This window comes from Anas acuta, chromosome 5, assembly GCF_963932015.1.
Source record: "Anas acuta chromosome 5, bAnaAcu1.1, whole genome shotgun sequence".
Lineage (NCBI taxonomy): Eukaryota > Metazoa > Chordata > Aves > Anseriformes > Anatidae > Anas > Anas acuta.
In genome coordinates this window covers 53,422,057-53,446,084 of record NC_088983.1, presented here as the reverse complement: position 1 = coordinate 53,446,084, position 24,028 = coordinate 53,422,057, and the positions used below count along the sequence as shown (strand labels likewise).

General features: G+C 36.9%; 2 protein-coding genes across 5 annotated transcripts in view; one reads left to right on the top strand and one right to left on the bottom strand.

Annotated features, from left to right (window-relative positions):
• Positions 1–24,028, top strand: part of SLC39A13 (solute carrier family 39 member 13) — a 141,784-nt gene that overhangs the window by 33,779 nt on the left and 83,977 nt on the right. For all 4 annotated transcript variants that reach the window (XM_068684794.1, XM_068684786.1, XM_068684793.1 and 1 more), the window contains exon 2: positions 16,758–16,873. The gene's annotated coding sequence lies outside the window, so the exon portion shown is untranslated. The remainder of the gene's footprint in view (positions 1–16,757; positions 16,874–24,028) is intronic.
• MYBPC3 (myosin binding protein C3) overlaps positions 1–24,028 on the bottom strand; it is a 59,275-nt gene that overhangs the window by 32,350 nt on the left and 2,897 nt on the right. The window contains exons 2-15 of the mRNA XM_068684806.1: positions 17,981–18,247; positions 16,009–16,104; positions 15,661–15,747; positions 15,365–15,513; positions 14,299–14,416; positions 13,436–13,484; positions 12,166–12,210; positions 9,751–9,807; positions 5,279–5,302; positions 4,361–4,527; positions 3,552–3,684; positions 3,316–3,318; positions 2,725–2,849; positions 2,016–2,121 (exon numbers count right to left, since the gene is read on the bottom strand). Of these exons, the coding sequence (XP_068540907.1) occupies positions 2,016–2,121; positions 2,725–2,849; positions 3,316–3,318; positions 3,552–3,684; positions 4,361–4,527; positions 5,279–5,302; positions 9,751–9,807; positions 12,166–12,210; positions 13,436–13,484; positions 14,299–14,416; positions 15,365–15,513; positions 15,661–15,747; positions 16,009–16,104; positions 17,981–18,247 (1,426 nt within the window). The remainder of the gene's footprint in view (positions 1–2,015; positions 2,122–2,724; positions 2,850–3,315; positions 3,319–3,551; positions 3,685–4,360; positions 4,528–5,278; positions 5,303–9,750; positions 9,808–12,165; positions 12,211–13,435; positions 13,485–14,298; positions 14,417–15,364; positions 15,514–15,660; positions 15,748–16,008; positions 16,105–17,980; positions 18,248–24,028) is intronic.

Genomic DNA, 24,028 nt, shown 5'->3' with positions numbered 1-24,028 from the left:
AACTGCAAAAAAGACCTCCCAGGCATCACCTGACTTAAAATACTGTACTGCTGTGGCAAAAAGGGAAAAACTTTATATAAAGTAATATTATAGCCCCTCCCTTGGTAACTAGAGCAGTGAAGCAGAAACATCAACTAACACTAAATTGTAAGAAGAGGATTTTATAGAACCCTGGAAGTGTTAGTTGAAGGACCACTCTAGGTCATCTGATCCAAACTCACAAATATTAGTGACATAGGAACTGTGTAGTAGTGGGGACACATGGATTTATTGTTATTATTACATTGCTATAGTTTGTTTTCATTTGAAGTTGTCTGGAACTGTATCATTTGGATGATACATCCAGCATTCAGAGATGGAAAAATCAAGTCAAAACTACATATTTTATTACATCTTTTTCTTCAATAATTGTATTATTTCCAAGGCCATCTGAGGCTTAGAAATGACTATTCCTTAGTACTGTGTAAGAATAACATGAGATCTTTCTAGGTGATTGAGAGGAAAGTCTTTCCTGATAACTATGTAGAGACCCACAGGATGAATTCTCCAAGCCCTAGTCCGATGGTCACGCTTACGAGGCTGGAGGCCTTATCTGGCTTGTGCAAGTCACATATTTGCTTCTTTTCACGTGCTTGTGACTTCATCTCCTAGGTTTAAAGGGTGCAAGATCTGTAACAGGTGCCTTTAGCTAGTGCTTGTTACTTAGCTTAAACTGTAGAGCATTTCACCTAAAGGACATAAAACCAGAACTGTTTCTCCATACCATATTTCATGTTTTTCCTGGACATTTCTTTCCCGTGCCCCTTTTGCCAAAGAGCACTGACTGAGTCTCCCATAAAAACAGTTAAATTTTGTAGATGTGTGTAGTGTAAATATCTAGCTGCTCAGTTTTCTGTTGCTATGCATTGAAGAGTTTCTCTGACCACTTGCTGCATTTCAGGCAGAGACAGCTGCCGTTTTGCCCTTGTCACAGCAAATGCCCATCCCACAGATAACAGCTCTGCAAGATGTATGGGAGTCGTTCAAAGGCATAGGATCAAAGTGTGGCAGCTGCAATGTGCCCTGAGAGGGACAGATATGGTTGTCCCCATCTCTTGTGACCAGGCATCTGTAAGCAGTTCCTGAACAATAGCATGTGTGTGCCTGTGCATGTGGTTTTAATAGTGTAATGCATATGCTCTACCAGCTCTTGGGCTCTATTTAAATTCTCAGTTCCTTCCTTTGGGAGAGCAGATGAGTGATAGCACTTTCCAAGAATGTAATGGGCATTGTGGGATCAGTTGATTACCATGTGCCTGAAGCTGTTAACAAGCACAAGAGAATTTCATCTGGTAGAGAAATGAAGTGAGAACAGTGTGCCTAAGGCCTGGTATGTGAGCACTGCCTGCTGTGCCTGCCCAGGCAGTGTGAACCTTCCAGCTTCCCCTCAGCTGGAATGCCCAACAAAATGGGCTCTATGGGCACAATGTTTGTCATCTTAATCCCGCTAGCTGCATATACATAATGACTGGCTTTGCAGGATCACCACAACACATATGTTAAAATAAGTCAATGGCCTTCCCTCTGTCTCAGCAGAGGCTGACTTTTTACTTAAGGAAAATAAAATCTCTCTGCAATTGAGAAGAGTGGAGCTCATCACAATGTGGATCTAATTAGTCCATGTAATAGTTACATGTTGCTGTCAAGCATTTAGAAAACTTTAATGTTAACGGCTCAGTAGAGTCAGTAGCATCCTGTAGCCGCAGAACAAGAAATCCTAGAGACACTTATAAAATATCTACATTTCATCTGTTTTCTGTAATGTTCTGGCCTCTCAGTTTCTACTCAATATTTGATATATAGAAAGAGGATAAATACTTTTTTTCTGAAAGCACTGATGTAGGATGCCTTCATCCTTTTTAGTCCACAGCTCTTCTCCACAAACACTGGTTCTAGAATGTCCCATGGAGGAATATGGCCTGTTTCTTATTTGCTGGTTTTTGTTTGTTTGTTTATTTCCTTTTCTATTCCCTTACCATTTTACAGTAGCTCCTTCCTCAGACACTTCACACTCAAACTCCACTCTTTCTCCAACCATCACCATCTGGTCCTCCAGTGGGTGAGTGATCAGGATTGGAGGCTCTGGAAATGAAGAGGCCTTTATTGAAACAATATTCTGAAAGGCTGAATGTCAGCAGTAGGTCTCAGTCAGTGCTCTACAGGAGAAGCCCCTGACAAAATACATGGTGATGCTCTCTGAGATGGAACTTAAGATTTACTATGCTGGATCATATTACCAATATTATCAGATGACCTTTTGGTATTTACTTTATGAGACAGAATACAAACATAAGATTAATCAGTTTTCATATATATTCCAAAATTCTCAGACAGAGGCATTATTTTTCTGTACTACTTGATCTGCTTGCAAAGCTTGAGGTACATATTTATCTTGAACAGAATTTAATTTCTAAAGTACGTTTCTCGCCCTATTGTTGGGAAACACAGCACTTTCCAAATGAGAATTAATAACTATTACTGAGCTATTTTCCTGTGCTTTCTCAGTTGCAGCTATAGGGAAAGTCTGTCTTCCTTTAATTGTAAGAAAAATACCTACTTTGATAGACCTCAGCCTTTGCTCATATGTTTGAGAATTTGCTTTGAGATAACTAATTTGAGAGTAAATAAGGATTTAACTAATTTGATGCTAAATGTTAGGGGGTAGGTTTTGCTGCCATTGCTCACCTTTTACAAATAATTCTGTGAAGCTCTTCTCCTCACCTACCACACATTCATATGCTGCATCGTCAGCCAGAGAGCAGTGATTTATGGTCAGGATTCTTTTATTCCCAACAGCTTCAAAAATATATCTGAAAAGAGAATCTAAGTGTAATTACCTGAGACTCCCTCCTTTGGACCCAGTCTTCCCCTGCCAGGCAGAGAAGAAAGCTCCCCGCTTCTTTTCTGACATCAGTGGCAAGGTTTTTTAAGATTCAACCCTTGAATCGCTGTTCTAGCACAGTGGGCAGAAACAGTGTTTTGAAAACAAGCACAGGGGATTATGGAGATCTCTTCATACTAAACTGAGGCATACAAACCCCTGTGGATGGTGTTGGGATGCTGGTGACTGTAGATGCTTTTCTAACACAGACACAAACCTGACTACTTACCACTAAAATTCCTCATCAAGGCTCCAGCCACCAAATCACTGAAATTTTGGTTTTACAATGAAATTTTGGTTTTACAAGCATGCTGCAGCAAAGTATATCCCATGTAAGAAAGAATTTTGAACCCTGGATATATACATAAACAACAGAGCATAATCAGAGGACTTACTTGCTAAGAAGGTAGGTGTGAGCATCCCGTTCCACATGTAGATATACAGAGCACAGGGAAGAAAAAGAAACAGCCATGAGAACAGTAAACTGGCCACAACTCAATGTGCTATGTAGATTCTTTCATGGTTCCTATTTCTCCCTATTTTATTTGTTTCTTTCTAAGTATAGCTAGCTTTTCTACTTTGTTCATGCTTCAGGCCATTCTGTGTTTAATTTCTCATACTTCTAGTTTACCTGCCGCTCACTTGGATCTCCTGTCCGTTCTTCAGCCATTTCACGTCAGCATCTGGATTGGCGACTTCAACCATTAATTTAATCTTTTGTCCCTTGTCCACTTGGTAAGCTGGATCCAATTTCTTGAGGAATGCTGTGATAAAGAATGAGTTGTAAAGAGTATCTTAATTTTATTCTTTTTGTTTTCTTCCTTTCCTTTTTTTTTATTGACATTCTCTGTCAAGAAAACAAGTCTTCATTCCTTTTGCTCTTGTTTAATGCCATTTTAAACCTTGTCCACTTTCTCCATCCCTGTTTGCATTTTTACCATTTCTTTTTGTCTGTTCTTCATCCCATGCTGTCTTATGTTATTCATTAACATAGAATGAAAGGCTTGTGATATTAACTAAAATGAGTGAAGTAAAATATTCTAAATCAGACATAAATACATCCATCAACACATCCTAAATACAGTTACAGCTAAGTGTGACCACAGGAAAATGATACTTATCTTCTCAGTACTAATGAAAGGCAATTTAACTTCTCTGCTTCTGACTTTTAATACAAATTAGTTAAAAGTAGGTAATTTATTGACAGGACTAAAAGACGCTCAAGAATCCCAAATGCATCATGCTTGAAGTGTTTTTAAGAAACCTTTATAATGGAAATGAATTGTAAATATCATGCAAAAATTGGAAAAGGAAACCGTATCACACTCATACTTCCCATGCTCTTGTGTCTGGCTGCTGTCCAGTTGATGTTAACATTTGCAGAACTCCCAAACAAGAATATACATACAAATGTATTTGGAAGAAATAGAGCTTTCCAACCTGTACTTTTTTTCTCTTCCTTCTTTATGCGTTTGAGGCGTTTCAGCATCCCACGCAAATCTGTGATACCATACTGAAAAGCGATTTTCTCATATTCAGAAGGTGGAGCTTTCCTCAGGATTTCCCAGACATCTACATCAGGTTGTGATTCAGTTTTTCCATCACCTCTGCATGAAGATATTAGAATATCTGAATGCCACTACTGAGAGTATTTTAAAACAGCCATAGGCTTGGAAGCTATGTATAGGTTTGATGAAACCATTTTTTAATAAAGAATTTAGCAGTCTAACTTTTTACTATATTATTGCCCAAAATAATGAAATTAAACAGCAGACTAGTTTTACTCAAATTTATATATACGATGATTAAAATCCAAACACTGTTCTGAAGGATTTACTGTCTGATAGCCAAAGCTAAAAAATTGTAACTTCCCTTAACAATAGGGGACAATAACAAATCTAAATGCAGGGGGGATGTACTGTCCTGTGATGATCATATGCAAAACATGACAAAGCAAGGAACAGAACTGATATCTTGAGAATACTTTAAAAATAAGGTAGTTGTATTATGTTAACAATTTTCTACTTTTCTATTCAGGACATTTTCCCTGCATGCTAAAATGAATCACAGATTACTAAAATATCTATCATCATTTATAAAGGCAATTGTTGGCTTTAGTCATCTATGAAACATAAAGGCACTTACACTGATGAGTATAAGCAAATGAGACAATATTTACAATGAATGACTTATTTTATGGTTTAACCAAAGATTTAGTGATTTCAGAAGAATTAATGCTTGCTTTAGCAAAACCAAGCGAAAATTCAGGTGTCTGGCTTTGGGAAAGGCATTCTCTTCCCATCATCATGTTTTAAGTTAAAAGTTCACAAATTAAGAAAGAAATTGGTGTAATCTTACCGATTTACAGAGCGCAAGAAGCTGCTGAACTCAAGAACGATGCACAGAAGCGTTTGGAAAAGCATGCAGCATCCCAATAGGCAAGAAAGAGGGCATCATGTGTTAATACAAGAGAGCCATGAATGTCATCTTCACCTTTAGCAGAATAAGCCTGTGCTTCAGTAGCAGGGAAATGAAGGAACTCGTGCAAAAGCTCTGAAATAAGCTTAAGAAAAATGCTGTTCCCTAGTAAAATCAAACTCACACAGTTTGTACAGTTCCACTCGGCAATCTAAATGATAAGTGCAACGACTTCTACTTGTTCCTAATTATGACAGACGGATTTACAGGGAAATAAGTAGCTTTACTTAGGCCCGTCTTCTTGGAGTTGTTGCCTGTCACTGCTTGCATTTTGATAAACAGTAAGGATAAAAGAAGTAACATTTTCTTAAAATTTTCTGTAGTTTACCTAAACTTCCTGTGGTTGCTGTTTCTGTTATCACCAAGACCAAGCAAACTTCCAGTGCAGCAGAACACTCTCATATAATGAAGTCGTGTACAGTGGGAAATCTCAATAAGATCACTTATGCAGCAGGCAGTGCAAAGAAGAGTGGAGGGTTATAGTGTGTGTTTTCATTTTTTTTTTTTTCAGGAAAAGAACAGTCCCATTAGTCTGTGAGAAATACTGTTACTTAAAAAAGCATGACTGTAGTCAGTCTAGACAGCAGGTGTAACCAAATATTTCTAGCACTCCTGTGATTTCCCCTAAATGGCTTGTTTATAACAAGAGAGTTATGTTTATTAAAGTACTCAGGATTTCCAGCATCGTTGTAGCTCTTGAAGAGGAGGAAAACCTCAGTGAATGCAAGTTGAAATACGGCATGCAATATCTCCTATCTTTGGAGTGGCGTAGCACTCACTAAGCACTAAGCCTTCATTCACTAGCACTCACTGGATTGATAGGTGTATCTGAAGTTTGGACTCTTTGCAATAAGTGCAGTCTACTGAGTATTTGCTTTGTCATAGCAGTGCATCAACATTACCCACAAATTTAATCCAAATTGCTCTTCTCTATCTATCATTTAGTTCGGGAATACAAATAGTCTGTCATTCTGCAAGGCAGAAGGCAGGACAAATGAACTGATTTGTCAACTGAGTTGTCAGATAGACCAAGATCTTTTAACATAACCAGTTCTTGAGTAAGTTGCTCTGATCATACCAATGAACGTTAAAATATTTCCAAATACATATGAATTGGAGTAGATATATATGTACATAAAAGTAGGATTATATAACATTTCCAGTAAAATCTGTAGTAGCACAATTAACGTTCTGCAGGGTAAATTGTATCTCAAAAGAAAATATAAAATCATAGGAGATAAGAAAGGCGTAACAGGTTCAGATAGTCTCATTTTCCCTCAGTCCTTATATAAATATTGGTGGTCTCTCCGTCTATCTGCCTACTTATGTGCTCATATATATACACCCCTTTACCTGAAAATTTATGGGTATCATTATTCATGAAATTTTCTAAAGTGTTTTGTGTGAGCTATTTTTAAATACATCATGAGTTAAATCTTCCAATTTGGAAGCAATTCCACAGCCTATTATATCTCACAATTGAGAAGACTTCCTGAATTTTTGTTTTAGCTTTTCCATTAGTCAGTGTCATCCCATTTTTAGATCTGGCAATACCATTTCAGTGCTGTTTCAGTGCTGTTTCCATGCAAGCAGAAATAAAATAAATTTGAGCCCTTATGCTGAGAATGTAGTTTCTTCCTCCTACGTACTGGTATTTTCTAGTTATGGGAAAAAGCTTTAAGTCACGTGTACATAACAAAATGGTACTAAAAGTTAAAGATTATCATTCTTACAGTGTTGAATTCAGTTCTGAAACAAGAAAAGCTTACTATGCCTCTAAGAAAAAGTTTCCCCATCCCATTAGTCCTTTTCACCATTTTATATTTGCTAAAACATTCGTTTTGATTACATAAAGCCACAGTGAGACTGTACTCTTCCACTGCCAACAGGAACTAAGCAACGTATGAGAGCTTGGACTCGTGGAGTTTCTCCCACCCTTACACTACTCTCCGTGACGCTGGGGATCCTTATCCAGAGTGATCACCTCATAGGTTAAATATGCACTTGGGGGCATTAAGATGCAGCTTAGTGAATCTGCTGTAAATGGAATATGCAGCTGATATGTTTTAAACATGTGTGGAGGGGTTAAAAATAGTTTTGTACATCCCAGAGATGGTTCCTTCCTATCCCATTACTGTCAACTGATTGGGCCCTGTCAGCTGTCACCTCCTTCAAGGTCTCCGCTAACTTTCCCATTTAATAGTTCTGTGACAGCTGTTCCCTTCCTCTTCCCAATGACCTCTCCTTGGCCCATGACATCTGTATGTCAACACCAGTTAATTAAATTACAGCAATAGGAGATACAGTATTAAATGAAGCTGTTTCTATTACAGCGGGAATGTTCATTACCTCTGGATTGAGGGCACTTGTAAATTAGCTGGGACAAAGCAAAAGTGGTGAAAGAATAATCTTCCATTCTGTTTGAATCTACATAGCTCTTGAGAGTTCCTCAGCATGAGGTCCTTTTTCTCTGTCCTATTCTAATGAAAAATGCTTTCATTCCACAGTAAGTTCTTATGCCTTTCAGTTCTCATTAGTATAGGCGTGGTCTTCAATCCATGCTGAAGTCACAAAGTCACATGTACATAACAAAATGGTATTGAAAGTTAAAGTTTGAACTGAATTCTGAATTCTGAGTTCAGGTTGAACTGAGTTCTGAAACAGAAGAAAAAATCTCACTTCCCATGCCTCTAGGAAAAGGCTTCCAGCTGTGCACAAGATTAAGCAAGTGTTTTTACCTTCCTTGGCCTCCATTTATGCAAAATTTTAAAAGAAAAAAAAAAACCTTTAAAATTTTTAATTATTTTTTTTGCTTACAGAGATTAGAATGTGAGTCTAGTGATGATTGTTTATAGTAACTTCAGGAGACAAAAAATGAGTGACCATGGGCAGTGATCAGAAGCATGCTCAGAGTGATGGGATGATAACGATCAATGGAAACCTCACCTGAAATTAAATATTTTGCAACAGGGAAGTCTGTACATTTACGGAATAGGTGATGTTGGTAATATGTTTGCTAAACATGATTAAGGGTGTATGGAACAAACCTTGAAAGCATATTTGATAGGCACCAGCATACAAATAATACAAATGATCTGTGATCAAAGAAGAGGTTCCCATTTCTACTTCCTACAACAATAGGAATTTAAACCAGAAAATTTGATGATTCAAGCACTATTTAAAGCCACTAATAAAAGAAAGCAATGGTGAAAAACAAAGGACATGCAGAAAAAAAAAACACATTGATTTGTATTGGATAGTTTGTCCTTAATTTCTAACTGTTTAAAAACATTTCCATCTCAGAAATTGGCAGTTGATAATTTTCCTTCATACTATATAATTTTTTGTCATGCTTTACATGTAAGATAAAAATTCATGCATTATTTCAAACCAAATGGTTCTGATATTCAGTCTGACCCATGCATTTATAATCAAATGAAGTAGAAACCTTACTCTCTGTTGTCAACAGTGGAATCCAAAATATCCAGATTACAATGGTAGTAAAAAGAAAAAAAACATATGTAGAGAGATTATGAAACAGATGTGTCAAAGACAGACAACGGGAAGAAGAAATTCCACCAAAAAAAAAAAAAGTGCAAGTAAAAGCAAGAAATAAGACTTAAAGCATTAAAATATGTTATATAATATTTATACAACACAGAATCTCTATTATTGTAAAAAAAAAATCTATATATAGTACATATAGTTGTATACTGTAACAATAATAATAGTAATGTTTGGATACATAATAAAAATGCTTCTCTTCCCAGTTCTCTCATGCCATGTGTTGTGAAAACTTAGGATAAAAAGTTCTTAGTAAACAGCATTATAGACAAGGATTGTAATTTATTTATTTTCTTTAGTGAAAAGTAAGCAACTAATTGCACTGGTCCCAGTCTTTTCTTTCTTGGGAAAATAAAAATAAATAAATAAAATATGTATTTATTTGCTCCACTATAAACCCAGCAAGAATGCAGGAAGTCTTGACTATTTGTCAAGACTGGAACAGGCTCCCCAGGGAAGTGGTCACTGCACCGAGCCTGTCTGAATTTAAGAAGAGATTGGACTGTGCACTTAGTCACGTGGTCTGAACTTTTGGGTAGACCTGTGCGGTGTCAAGAGTTGGACTTGATGATCCTTAAGGGTCCCTTCCAACTCAGGATATTCTATGATTATATGATTTGGGGAAGTTGCCATAAGTACTTGTTATCCTTTTTCCATTCAGAGCTGCTTTAGAAAAACTGCAAGGATTTTGAACTTACTAACCTCCTACTTGCTCTAGTTCTAGTGTTTTCAGACTTATTCTACAGAAGGTAATTTTATTTCTCTAAGATTAGTGGATTTTTACTCACCTCTTTTTCAGTAGGGCACTAAAATTCAACTCTCCAGCTTCGTCATGTCCCTCAGTACTGCGTAGTAACAGAAAAATGTAATTAGTTTTAGAAGGAAATGGAAACGAAATTATATTATGACATAGGTGATAGATTTCTGCAGTGGAGTAGTGAATGACTTCAAATGACTTAGATTTCTGCAGTGGAGTAGTGGATGACTTCAAATGACTTAGAGTGTGCTCTGACATGGGACATGACCTAATTAGGCTCTTTTTCATTATTGATCTAGATTAAGGAATTTGTTTAATGAACTTTTATTTTTTCTGTACTGATTAAGAAGAAAACTGTAGAGGTTATTAACTTGGTGGTCATATTGATTTGGAATATAGTGGTTATCATGTAGATGTTGTAGAAGGTCTCATTTAGAATCTTTAGTGCTTTTAGGAAGCTGTAGTTTCAGGAGTATGGATATTGGTTGTGGTGGGGGCAGTACTAAACCAACCTTTTTTGGACTTCCTGAAGTCCAGAATCACTTTGTTGTTGTTGTTGTTGTTTTCTTTCCTGGTATTTTATCTAGTATACCCAGCTGCAATTTTTTAAGTCTCTTTGCAATTCCAGAGCTCATTATCATGAAACGAGTATCACATTGCTGGTGCTTGGGTGAGCAAAAGGAGGAATCCTGTGATTTGACACAGAACCTGATGAATTGATTGATGAGAACGAGAAGCAACCAGCAGGAATTTTTTGATATGTAATGATGTTTGTCATATGCTAAACTCAGATGGAGTACACCATGTTATTTTTGGTGTTCTGAGTCAAATGTGTTTTAGCTGTGATTCTGAATGTTTGAAGTACAGATCTACTATGAAAACTTAACACATAGTCTCTAAAACCACTTATTTGGGCTTAGTTCCTTAAAAAAAAATAATCATTCTGGAGATGTGTTTTGGAAGTACTGAACTGACTGGGAATTAAATCTATTTCCTGATTAGTTATCGTTCAATTAAAAAAAAAAGTCTTAATGTCTTTTTGTGCATTCAGGCAGGGTTTAGAAAGTCAAAATGAATTTTCACCTCAGTTGGTCTCCCATCATCGATGTTCAGAGGCTCCTTTACACCTCTGTGGTATTGAGAGTAAGAATCAGGTAATACCAACAAACAGCATTTAGATTCCTCCAGCAGCAACACCTTATCCTTCATCACTGTTTCATACACAGAAATTACTATTTTCACATGTACCAGGGGTAGCAGTAGCCCAAAATGCTGTCTCTGACAACACAGAGTGCTAGTTACTTCAGTCAGTCTGTCTGTAGGAGTATAACCAGAATGTAAGGATATTTGATACGGCAGGAACAAATATAAAAATACGTAAGAAAACAGCTTCAACAGATAAAGGATGGGCGTTTTGCCAGTACTGGTGATAAAAATGGAAGGGAAACAAGTGCCAGACTTTTGGTACTTGCAAGGTTGGTGAGAAAAAAATAACAATTCAAAACCATTTTTAATTTGAATCAGTACTATTTTGAATAAGTTGTGAGAAGAGATCTGCTTATTAAGAAAGCACCATATTTACTTTTGTGATTACTTTCAAGGTAGTACAGTACTGGAATGGATTATTTTCTTGGTATGATGCTCAAGCAAGAAAGTGTATTTTTGGCCTCTTTATCCTTGCTCTAAGAAGATTTTCAATGGCTACAGGCATCATATATAGAGATTACTATTATAATACTAAATTTGAAAAGGGCTTCGTGTGGTCAAATATTCAGAAAACCAGAATCTACAGCTGGAAGGAGAATTAGTCACATTATTGCTTCCCAGGTGGTAATTACAATCAGATTTTTAGGAAAGCCCACCAATCAGCGTTTGGCTTTTCTGCAGAGTAAGACCTTAATAATTGTTTTAACATGCATAGAGTTAAATCTAATCTTAGACTTCCTATTTTAATTATGGTAGAAGACATTGGGAGCAAAAGGGATGTGACAGGAAAGTTAATGATAATAGGATTAGGAGTGTGGCAGGAAATTACAGATTTTCATACGCATGTGTGTTGAAAAACTTCTCAGAGAAGTGACAGTTTTAGTCAGGATGTGCTCAGTATAGAGGAAAGAGTATAAAACAGAGGGGCAGACATGCGTATAATTTGAAGTTTGTGTGAAGATAGTTCTCTCCAAACACAAGCCTTTTGTGTAGATGAATCTGCCTCTCACTGAACTATCAAACTACTCTTTTCAATATCTTAGACATATTACTACTTACTGGTATACATTCTAATCTTACATAAGCACTACTATAAACCATGATTTATTAGGAATTCAAATGTTTATAATAGAAAGTGGAGCTAGTTCTGTCTGTTTTTTCTTTTATTTTGTTTTCCTGATCAGAGAGAGACAGTTCATTGTTAGACTTGAATTTGTCTGCTGACACAGGTGGAGACTACCTGAGAAAGGCTGAAGTCATCCGTCTCCCCCCTCCTGCCAGGCTCCTGAGTGAGGGTATCAGACACAGAGCTTCAGATTTAAACAGTTCATTTCAAAATCTGGCTTCTTTATTATAGAAAGAGCTGAAAATCTGAACAGCCTGAAGCTGCTAACATTGCTCGTGCTCTCAACTGATTGTAAAATAATTCTTTTAATTCCGCTAGCAAGAAGAGAACCCCTTGGAGCCTAACTCCACTGCAGTGAAATAACACAATGCAACTAGGCACCGAATGTCCTTTTTTAGGCACCAGAGCAGGCTGGTCAGCTAGTTACAGATGGATTTGACTGTAAATAAGTTCTTCAAGACTTCTTTACGATAGAATGCAAAATCCAAATCTCATACAGAAATAGCACTTGTATGGAAAAATTCAAGCAGTTTACAGAGCAAAATTTTCTCTTATGTTAGAGAAATTGATGCCTGTTGGAATGTTCTTGATCTAATAACTACAAAAATATATAGAAATTAAAACAGAAACTGATTTACTTAAAGTGAGAAAAGATATTTAACAATAAAAAACAGATATTGAAATTGAAATAAAAAAGATGTTACAAATTTGCAAATTTTACTAACAGAAGGGAAATCTTATTCAATGACGTCATGTATAAATTCAAATGATATTACGGAGCTGGTGAGAATAGTCTTTTCAGCACCAATGCAACACCTTGCAGTCTTCTAGGACCTGCATATATTAGGGTTTTTACACAGACATTTACAGTACCATTGTCTTCTTTCAATCAATATAGAACATGAAAACAAATACAGTCAAAATGCATTAATGTTATTGGTGTTATGCTACTTACAGGGCTCACATCAAATTCCAGTTTTGGAATTTGTTTAGCAAATGTTTGTCTTAAGATGCATGTAGCTTCTCAAGCCACAGTAAATCAAGGCTAAGCACTACACAGAATCTTTTCGCTCGCTGTTGGTTTACATCTGGAGTGCTCTACAGCACTGGAAAAAAATGCTGAAGTTCTTCATAAAAAGATATACATTATAAATTGCATAATTGAAGACAAGCATGATTGTTATGCTAGTACAAAGTCAAAATTCTCTTAGATGATTCCTAGATGTTATTTGTTATTTAGTATTTTAATGGTAGAAATATTATCTTAGTAGACATCCCTGTCTCTGTACTTGTTGGTACCATGCCTTTGCTTTTACTAGGAAAGTAATGAATTCCGCGTGGAAGTATAATCTGATCTACGTAAGTTTCTACTGTGCATACTCACGTGCGTCGGAAGGCAGCACGAATATCCAAGTCTCCACTTAGTGGCGCTTCTGATGTGACAAAGAGCAATAAACAAGAATGAGGTGGCACATCAAAATAATGCAAAACTACAGTGCTATTTATAAAGCTTTTCAGTTAGTCTTTTTTTTTCTTTTTTTTTTTTCCTGAAGTTCTTATGTTGTAAATTGTGATCAATCACATATTGGAGGAGTGAAGCAGTATCTTTAAATAGGTAACCCTCACTAACTGGCTTTCAACATCCAGTGTTTGATGTATAACTTAGTTTAGTCTCAAGCTTCATCATGACAAATTGTCTTATCTCTTCTTTTTTTAATTCCTCTGCTGGTAAATTTTAGTTTCGATACTGGCTTCACAGGGTATACTGAAACCATAATGAGAAAACCACTGGATAACAACTGTCTAATGTTATTCATTCTAAATTGCAATCAGTCCTTTGAAAGCAAAGGTAAATTCTCGGAAATACATAGTAATGTACAGGAACTCCACCAAGGATGTTGCGTAGACAGAACCTGATTACTCTGTTCTAAACTTCTGAAGTCAGAATAAAGCCAGAGAACAGTTGGGCTGCTCTGTATCTTTCTGTGTGCTGTCTTAAAGAGCATCACAATTCTGACTTGAATGACATCCAGCTGTTTTCTTCTAATGTTCTCTATCTCTGCCAACTCTTCCCAATCTTCATCTGCAGGCTTCTTTAAGTGCACCTGTAGCTCTGCAGGTGTATACTTCAGATCTATCCTTGTCTAGTAGCTGCTGTGTACCAGAAAGAATCGGCGGGCATATGCATAGGAAGAAAACAAAACAAAACAGAACAGGAAGAAGCAAAGTGGCAGTAGTTCATTTTACCATTGACTGTCAGGTTGAAATTAGAACTATCAAATTTGTCCTTCGTAGACACCTCACATCTGTACCCGCCTGCAAAGGTCATATTTGCTTCTATGATTTCCAGTTCAAAGGTGTACACCTAGAACAGAGACCAGTGATACACTTTGTAAGTTAGAAAATTAACTGGTGAGAGAGATTTAGAATGCAGCGTATTAAGGCATAAAGAAAAAGACGAGAGATGACATACAGTTCTGTTTCCTTTTAGAATTAAGAATCTCCTGAATGTATAACTCATTACTGTCATCAAAATTGCATATCCCCAATTCAGTGGGAACAGCTAAAGGGTATGATCAGTACAGGTCTACCAAAGCATTCAGTGTTATATTAGGAAACTCTGCTGATGTATGGGTGTATATAGTCATCACATATAGTAACTGAATGTTCACTGGAAACAGGAATACATGTAGATCTTCCATTAAACAAGCATATTCTCTACCTAGGATTCAGCAACGGGAGTGGCTGATTCACTCATGAGCAAGTCAGTTCTGTTACATCCAGAAGAGGGTGTTAGTGCTTCATATCCCACATGGGATGAGAAGCCATGGTACAGAATCTCTTGTGTTCCTGTTTGTGTATCCTTGGACACTTTTGTGCTAGAAATGGATCTTACTGAGATATTTAGAGTAGTCTAGTCAATGCAAGAGAACAGTAAATTCCAACACTAATAGCTGAACGCTTGACTATATAAAAAGAAGATAGATGATATGTTACTATCTGCCTGACTTTGTTTTCTGTTAAATATAACCAGTATCTATTACTTGGGAGGAAGGTAGAGCATTCTGCAATAGGTAGTGTAAAATTGCTTCCTCAGTCCACCAGATATTTTCTCATTTCATCATAAACAAGATGTACAAGAGTCTGTATGTAGTGCTCGTCTTGTCTGCATGGTCAAAACATAAGTGTGTCTGCATAAGTATTACACAGTATATAGCTTTGGTACCTCAAAACATTCCTATATTTGCTTATATTTTCCCCAGATTAAAGATTAGAATCTAAAAGACTTGGAATCTTACTCTGCCGGTTGTACCTTGTTGTTTCGATCATAACTGTCATGCAGCTGGAGGTGCTGCCCCACTTTGCTTGCTAGGTCCATCCACTTTCCTTTGAACCATTTCACCGATGGTTTCTTCAGCAGGCTCTCACCTGCAACTTTGGCAGTGAACGTGATATTTCCACCTTGTAAGGCAAGTAGGTTAAAATAGGATTATAAGTAGTGTTTAATATATCTGTTATATGACTGCTGCCCTCCTGTATGTGGAGAGCTAAACAGTCAGGCAGCAGGTGCAGTCTACGAACACCGCTTGACTCAGATTTTGTACCCACCAACAGTAACTTCTCCATCCTGAGGTCGTGTCACAAAGAGCCCGATAGGGTCCGCAGGCTCTTCTGGTTGAGTTCCAGCAGAAGGAACTGAATCAAACACAAGAACTTCTAGTTAGGACTTTCTGCATCAGCTTCTCTTACAGCGTATGCAGTAAATTTGTTAAGTCATTTCAAAATATCACAGTATGTTTCTCCTGTCTCTGAGACTATTCTTTATTCTCTGTCATTTATCACCAGCAGTCACCTTTCAGCTACTGTCTCTACCTTGTTTACTGTAAAGGTTCACTGTTCCAGTTTTTCCCTTCTGTTAATGTACCAGACTTACTAAGAGCAGCAGTTCTTTATTACCTTCTGTGTTTTGGCTGCTTTCTGCTGGTGGAGCAGGCAGCTCTGAGGCAGCTGGGGCAGGAGCAGCTTCCGCAGGAGTGACCGTCTCACTCTTTTCTGGAAATGGATGTAAACCAAGATTAGAGAAAGCCGTGTTTCTACAGCTTTGATATATTTAGGAAATGCAAAAAAATCAGCTGTGGTTTTCTAGTATTTAGAAGATGTGCTGTAAGGAGAAAGGGCCTACTGGATGACAAGGCTCTTTTCTGGGCTAGGAAGGAGCTAATGCCTGAAATTTCAAATTCTGTGTTTTTGATGTGTAAAATCTTGGTTGATGATAGCACTGTTATTAGCTGTTAACCTCAGTTAGATAAAAAAAAAAGTAGGAAAAGTAGTGAAAATGATGCAGTTATGATTTTTTAAAACAATTTGCTTTTTCATGAGATTTTGTTTAACTTTGTGGTTGGAATGTAATGTTCTATACACTGCAGCTGTGTGTGGTTTGGGAGAAATGCGAGACATTACTAGCAATCAGTATGGAGAAAGTATTTTTAAAATCTCACTATCATTTGCTCCCCTGGCTTGTGGAATTTTATGCCCTCTCAGTTAAACCATGGCTTCACAGACAAATTCAGACAAATTCATTTGGCACAATAGAGAAGATAGAAACGTATGAAAAGGGAGTAGGAGTGAGCAACTGAACCAGAAGGAGGGAGGTAAATTTTCTTGAAGCAGATCAGCTGCTGACATTTTTTTTTTTTTCCCCTTAGGTAGCAGAGATACTTCCAAAGGGCCTCGCCTACTTCACAGTCAAGTCCCACATGCTGTTTCCCAGCTATTGCAGTGTCTTTTCCACTAGAGATTTCTGGACATGTTGTGCCGTGAGGTGAGTAATTTGTGTGGCTTCTCTGTAACAAAGGGAAGTGGCTGTGTCTGGGTAGGCAAGGAGACAGTTTCTATTGTTTTGATAATAAAAAGCTGAAAAGATTATTGTTTGTGATAATAATAATGGGTAATCCAGTTACCCTTTGCCAGTCTAGCCTTTGTAAGATCTGAAAAACAAGACAGTACCTGTGAACATACGATCATGAATCAACCCCACTCTCAGAAAATTTATGCCGTTTACCCTAAAACGTATTTATGTCTTAAGAGAAAACAGTACGATTTTAACGTTTATTGTTAGAAAGTATCCCATTGGATCTAGTCCAAATAAATTTCAACTCTAAAAAGGGAAAATATCAAATATTAAAATACAAAAAGTGCTGAATGGGGACCAAAGCTTTTGGAGGAAAAAAAAAAAAAAAGGGATCAGGAAGGTCAAAATGTTTTTTTCCCAAGAAAGCCTGGGGAAGGTGTCTCCATCCATTTCCCATCTAGCTGTTGCTTTAATGCCCGCACAGATAGTAATGATAGGTGATACACAAATAATACGAAGGTTATTCTTTGTATTCAAGTTCCTCAAGAAATATGAGCTTTTGTTAGCAGGTGATTTTGGGACGTTTTGTAGGAACATATGAATTCCTAAAAAACATAACAGCATAACTTGGAAATTTTTGTCAATTGTTAAATTTCCATTTAAATACAAAAATGTATTATTTTTTTTAAATACCAGGCCTAAGATGCAAGGTGAGTTCAGGTTAGACTAGCTTTGCCTTCCTTTCCGTTTCAGCTTCACTAATGGTTATAGAGAAAAGCTTGACTGTGAATTCTAAAGAACTACATTGAGATTTCCTCTGTGTTCTTCACTGTGCGGACTTCTGTCGTCTGGAAATAGGGGTCTTACCTACGGGAAATGTGTCCGTCAGGTTAATATTAAAGAGTACTTTTTATAAATCTTAACTACAGTTTCAAATCATATGGCAAAACAGATATATTGCCAGTAAAGAAATTTTACAATTTTAAAGTAGCCTAATTTCCATGGGCCTCATTCATGAATTTTGAACACGGGATTGAAAATACTGTTGAAATTAGAATTGCTTAGGAAACACTGTACCTGGTTCTTTGACCTTGAGTTCAAATTTGACCTTGGAACTTCCAGCTATTACAGCATATGTCACATCATCTTCTTTTACTACATTACTGATTGTCAGTGAATGCTTGTTTCCTTCTGCCTTGATGACATATTTCTCACTGTCAGTAATTTCTGTGCCAGCTCGCTGCCACTTCACCTTGACGCCAGCTTTTTCTGTCTCTGCTTCAAACACAGCTGTACTTCCGGCTGTCACCTCTGTTGTCTTCGGCTTCTTGGTAAATGCAGAAACTAAAAAAAGAGAGAGGACTCAGTAAAATCTGTTTTGCAGTTGTGGGATATCTGGTGTAGTCAGCTGTTGTGGCTGCAGCAGCTGTCTCCTTTCTCTCCCATCTGCCCATGCAAGATATAAATTACACTTTCCACAGAGAAGTTGTGGAATTGTCTTTGTTTTTACCAAGTTCTGTTTCTGACTGAGATGTCTTGTCTTCTCCATATTGTCATGAGATAAAATGTAAGGGATAGTAAACTTGTCTCACTGTCCATCTTCCTCTTCCTTTCTCCTGTATTGAGCTCTGATTTTTCGTGAGTGTTTTGATCTATGACAAGTTGGTATGATTTATATTCTCACATATAAAGCTTTCTGTCTTAATTTGCTATGCAGTTTTGTTTAGAAATAGGAATTCCTTCTTAATTCTATCCTAACAGTTGCTTAATGCTGGCATTAAAAAGGAGCAGGATCTGTTCCTCCAACAAAACTACAGTTACTTCAGCAGCCTGTGTCCTAATATACCATAATAAATTAATGGTTCATCTTCAGTCCTTCTGTTTTGACCAGTCAAAGCTATAGTGGAAAGGGATGCATGTTCCTATGATGGCCTTTGTAATTATATCCCACCTAAAATACTATCAAGTATTGTTTGCATTCAAATCATTATTCTGAGCATAGCAAGTTTAGTATTAATAACTAATAATAGTATTAATAAGTGCTTACCTACGACAGCTAGTTTTCTAATGAATTACAAGATGGATCAAAATATTTCCTCTATATGTTAAAGAGCACTTATGATCCTAATGATGAGAAATAATTAAATTCTCAATATATGGGATGAACAAGCATAAACTAAATGACCTGTTTTGGCTCATGTGTAATCAAAGTAGCACAACAGATGTGAATTTGGAAAGCAAGCCATGTATTATGCTTTCAGCCTACGGGTATCTTAAACTTTCTCAAGATTAGATTTTAACGAGACTGCTTGCTTTACCATTTCCTTTGCTCTGAATTATTTATTTTTATCTTTTAACTTTATTTTGAAACAAGTTTTTCATGTTCGTGTTTTGGTCTTAATTAAATCTGTTACCTTTCTGCTAATTGCCCTGAGCCATGCTCATGTATAAAAATACCAGTAATTTACATTCTCATTCATACATTAAATGTTTTTTGTGTGTCATTATGTCATCTTATTATTGACTTGCCCTTTTATAACCATACTTCTATATAATACTCGTAATTCTGTCACATTTGATTACATCAGTCACCTTTGCTGCAAAGTATCCATGGCTTGTCTACTTGGTCAACAACAGCAACTTTCCTAAACACCAGAACAATGGTTATAATTAGCATAAGCTTTTGTTTCTTCTTTATAAAAATGAAGGGAACGTGGTATGGAAGGAAACACTCTAAAAGAAATAGCTCATACTCCTGTTCAAACAGGTGCTTGAGCTAGCATAAATGCTATAGTACTAATAATGCCATCTGCACTAAATCTCCATTCCTGTGCCATGTGCTCAGACTGCATAACTAGACCACAGTGGAGTTACACCTGCAAAGATCTTGTCTGATGGCCTTTGGACTGTAAAATGAAACAGGACTCTCTTCTTGTACTGTTTTGCAAAGCATCAAATTCAATTTGCTCAAGCATCAAATAAAGAGACTTACAAATAATTCTGTAATTTAGGATGTATTACATTTTGCCTTTCTTTTTTATATAAATTCCTATTTTATTTTTTTTCCCCTCACATTTTATAATTTGGTGAGAAAACAAATTTTTTTTACACTAAGTAGTCTTCAATGAGCTCCTTTTGTCGTCTTCTACATGTGTATGAAATTTCCTCTGGCACTGGAATGTGCTTGGATGTTTTTATGTTTGTTTTTTTTTTGTTTTGTTTTTCTAACCTTAGGGCTGGAAGTGATATAATTGTTCTTACACAGAATATGGTATTTTTATAGAATATAATGCTCTGTACTTTAGTGTAGTAGTCAAATACTTGTTAGCTGCACATCTTTTGGTACAGTATTGCACTTCAGTATGTAACACACCAGGGTATCCTTGATGTAGTATATCATTGTGACTAGTTGCATGAGAGTTACTGTAGACAGCAACTTTAATGTGAAGAATTCAAAAGATAATTAGAGTTGGCCAGGCTACCACAGAGTGCGGGGCCAGGTCACTTCTTGAATCCACTCCTGAAATACCTACCAGCTGGCTTCTCTCCCTGTGACTGTAGAGATGTGGTGGAAAGTGAGCATGCTTTTTCTCTGAGTACTACCATCATCACTCTTCTATTTAAGCACAAAATAGTCTATAAATACACTAATTACTTAACAGTAATGTCACCTGCAAAGGTTCCATCCTATGAATGTCAGTGTTTCAAGACGTGTATTCAGAAATAACTTTGTGATCTGCTGCACACCCTGTAAAGTGGTAAGGTTTCTTACATTTACTTTAGATGACTCAACAAAAACAGATTGTTGGACAGAACTACATTCACAGTGAGAAATCTCCACCACCACATCATATTTCTGACTTGTGGAAAATCTAAATACATATGTAGAAGTTTACAAGTAAGACTCCCTGTCTTTTCTTTTTTCCTCTCTCCCTTTCCTGCCAAAAGATTCATTTATTTCAATTTCTACTTAAAATGTTTGTGAATATTTCCATTAAAATGTGTAATTGGAACAGGCCAAAATTTCCATGAGAATAAAAGACCTGCAAGAACCATTCCTGAGAACCCACTTTTTCACAGGCAAGGAGATTCTGAGAGTCATTTTCTTGCACCAGATTTTCAGAGTCAGTGGATGACAGTGTTCAAAGTGGTGTCTCTTTGTATATCCGTTTATATTCCCTTTTATCTTCCACTGTTCGTATTTGCATGCAAAGGAGAAGTGGGGATGTACAGCTGGAGGTTTTATAAGAAATTTCTTTGTTCCAGAAGAGTGATTGCTGAACAAGCACTCGATGAGAATCCTGTCATTTTCCCTTGTGGGGGAAAAGTGGGCAGCTTAACAGAAGAAAGAGAAGTTAGAGGTCAGCTGCTCACAGTCTCCTCTCCTTCATTGTGGCTCCTACTTTAGGTAACAAATGTATCTGAGTTCACCAGATTTATTTTTTTCATATCGTTATACCAATCTAATCCAACTGTTTCCTCAACAGGAATGCCCCAAAATATCACCATTCAAAACTTATTGCCCATTCTGAGAGCCTCAATTTTGTCTGCTTTTGTCAGAAACACATTCCCCACTTAGAGATCTCTCTCACTTCAACGCTTGATTTGGCTTCTACCCAGCTATGTCCCTCTGAGTTTCATGTATCCCTCCCTTACTCAAAATGCTCTTTGACGCTACCACCACCATCAGGCTGTGGAAAACCCAGCAACTGTGACACCTCTCATGTGATGTTGTGGAATGGCTACACCTCTTGTGCCTGTCAGGCACTGACAGATCTCAGGCACTTTCTCATGTTTATCCAGATTCCAGTCAAATGTGAGCAGAGGAGCCATTGGGCTGGAGCACCTGATGACAAAGTAGCCCATGTCCTCTGCCTCCCATTTTTTTAACTCTCTGCTTGCCATTAAAGTCTAACCCACCCAGCAAAAAGGAAGAGAGAGCAGTCAGTAATGCTAACAACGTGTACAATTCGGGGGAAGGGGAAGAGGCACATATATATGAATTATCAGTGCTGGTGATGACAGGAATTGTTGTTGAAGGGAAGCTGAATGATAAGTGTGCTGTGTGCACTTGTTGGGGGAACGGAGCTGGAATTGCTTTGGGGAGTTAACATGGGGTAAGAAGAGGGATGTGGAGCTAATAAAAGGAAATGAGTCTAGAGCCACTTGATCCTAACCCATTTTTCAGCACCCACTTCTCATATCCTAGACTTTCCTACCACTTCCAGCACCCATAAGAACCTCACATAACTTATGAGTAATGTAAAAGAGCAAATTTCTACCTGTGACAAAATGGGAAGCAGCATGTGGTCTGAAGTAGTCTTGCAGAAAACTTTCTGTGCCTAATTTTGTCCCTACTTAAACTTGGATCTGATAGCACTCCTCTAAGAGTCTTGTAACAACTGAAGATGTCTCAGGAAACATCAGCTATACAGTTATATATGTTACATGAGTTACAACTTCATTAAATAGTAATAAAAAACTTTCTATTTGGAGCTCCACAATCAGATTGCATTTTGATAATAATTTATTAATAAGTCTTTCAATCATCAGGTTGAAGAAATAGAAAATATATATGCTTTTGGTCAAATTAAACTAGAATTATATCATTTAAGTCCCAAAACCAACTACCTTTGTTTTTCTCCTAAGTAAAATTATGAAATTAGTATTCTGCTTTCCAACAGCTGCCATTTGTTAAATCTTCATCTGAGCGTCTTTATGCTTTCCCCTTACTTTCTGACCTACTTTGAATTAATCTTCTAATGCCTACACCAACCTAGTTTACTGTTCTGCTACAAAGCTTTTCATATTATCCTATGCAAAAGAAAACAAAAACAAAAACGCAACAAAATGTCTAAGCTCCTACCTATTGGACTATCCATTGCTTTCTTTGCTCTCTTGTTGAGTTGTCTGTCCATTTACTGGACTTTTCTTTTGTAACTCTTTAGAGGCGGGGACTGTTTTACTGTTTCTTTGTACAGCATCGAAAAGCTAATAAATAGCAACTAAGTACTGTTGTATCTCGAATAAGAATAAAAGCTAGTGTTAAATGTTAGAGGGGAAATGCTTATTTGGTGATTATCAGGAAAAAAAAATGAAGATATGTATTAAAATAATGTTTAATTAACTGGAATCATTTCACTTCCTAGCCACATCCTGTAAGTGATTTGGCTTGTTAAGAATCATAAGCATTATACGGAAAAGTTCCCCTAAAATCACTGAATTCGAAGTATATGTGAAGTACCTGAAATCAAAGAGGTGTTGATTCCACAATGGTGGTTTTAACTAGATAGAGTGATAGAGGAGAGCCATCCCGTTGTGGTTTTTGTTTTTAAATTTCATCTCGCTTTTCAGAGCGGTGGCTCTGACTTTAGCTCTTCATCACGCATTATTTGTGATAAGTCCTTAAAGGAGAGAGAGATAAGCACTTAAGGACAATGTGTGTTAGAATAAGCACTTCAAATGTTATTTCTACTTTTCTGAAGTAAAAACTGTAAAAGGTATAAGTGTTTTAGGAGAATCTAATCAATCTGCTTGAACGCGCATCCTACAAGCTCCACCAGAAACTTGTGATGAGTATAACTTAGAAAAAATAGTCAGCAGTTTTCTCCCACAGAGCCAAGTCAGCTTACTTCACGTTCTGTGTATTTGGTATTCAAATATGTACATGGGCGCCATATTGAATTAAAAATTTAAAAAGTAGCATTAGCTTGTGTAGTTCCTTAATTTGTTAAGGCTTCATGTTGAAAATTTGTCTTTGTTTTAGTACTTATACTTGGCATTCAGTTCTCTTCTTCTACCATTTGCTCTTCCATTGAGTGAAAAGCCAAACTATGGATAAACAGACTTCAGTAATGGAGCTTGTAAATTCTTTGGTGAGGAACTATATAAAGATTCTGTGCATTCCTCATTCAGGACCTAAGTGGCTTCTTGCAATTACAAGCTTAATCATTCCTTGATCCAAAAGCTGTTGAGCTACTCAATCTTATCATTCCTTGCCTACTTCAGCAGCTGAGATTGTAAATTCCTGTAACATGAGCAACAGGCAAGGAATAGTTTCACTAACCAGTCACCTCTCTCTCTGTGCACCCATCATACTTGCTGTAAAATGGGGATAATATTCAG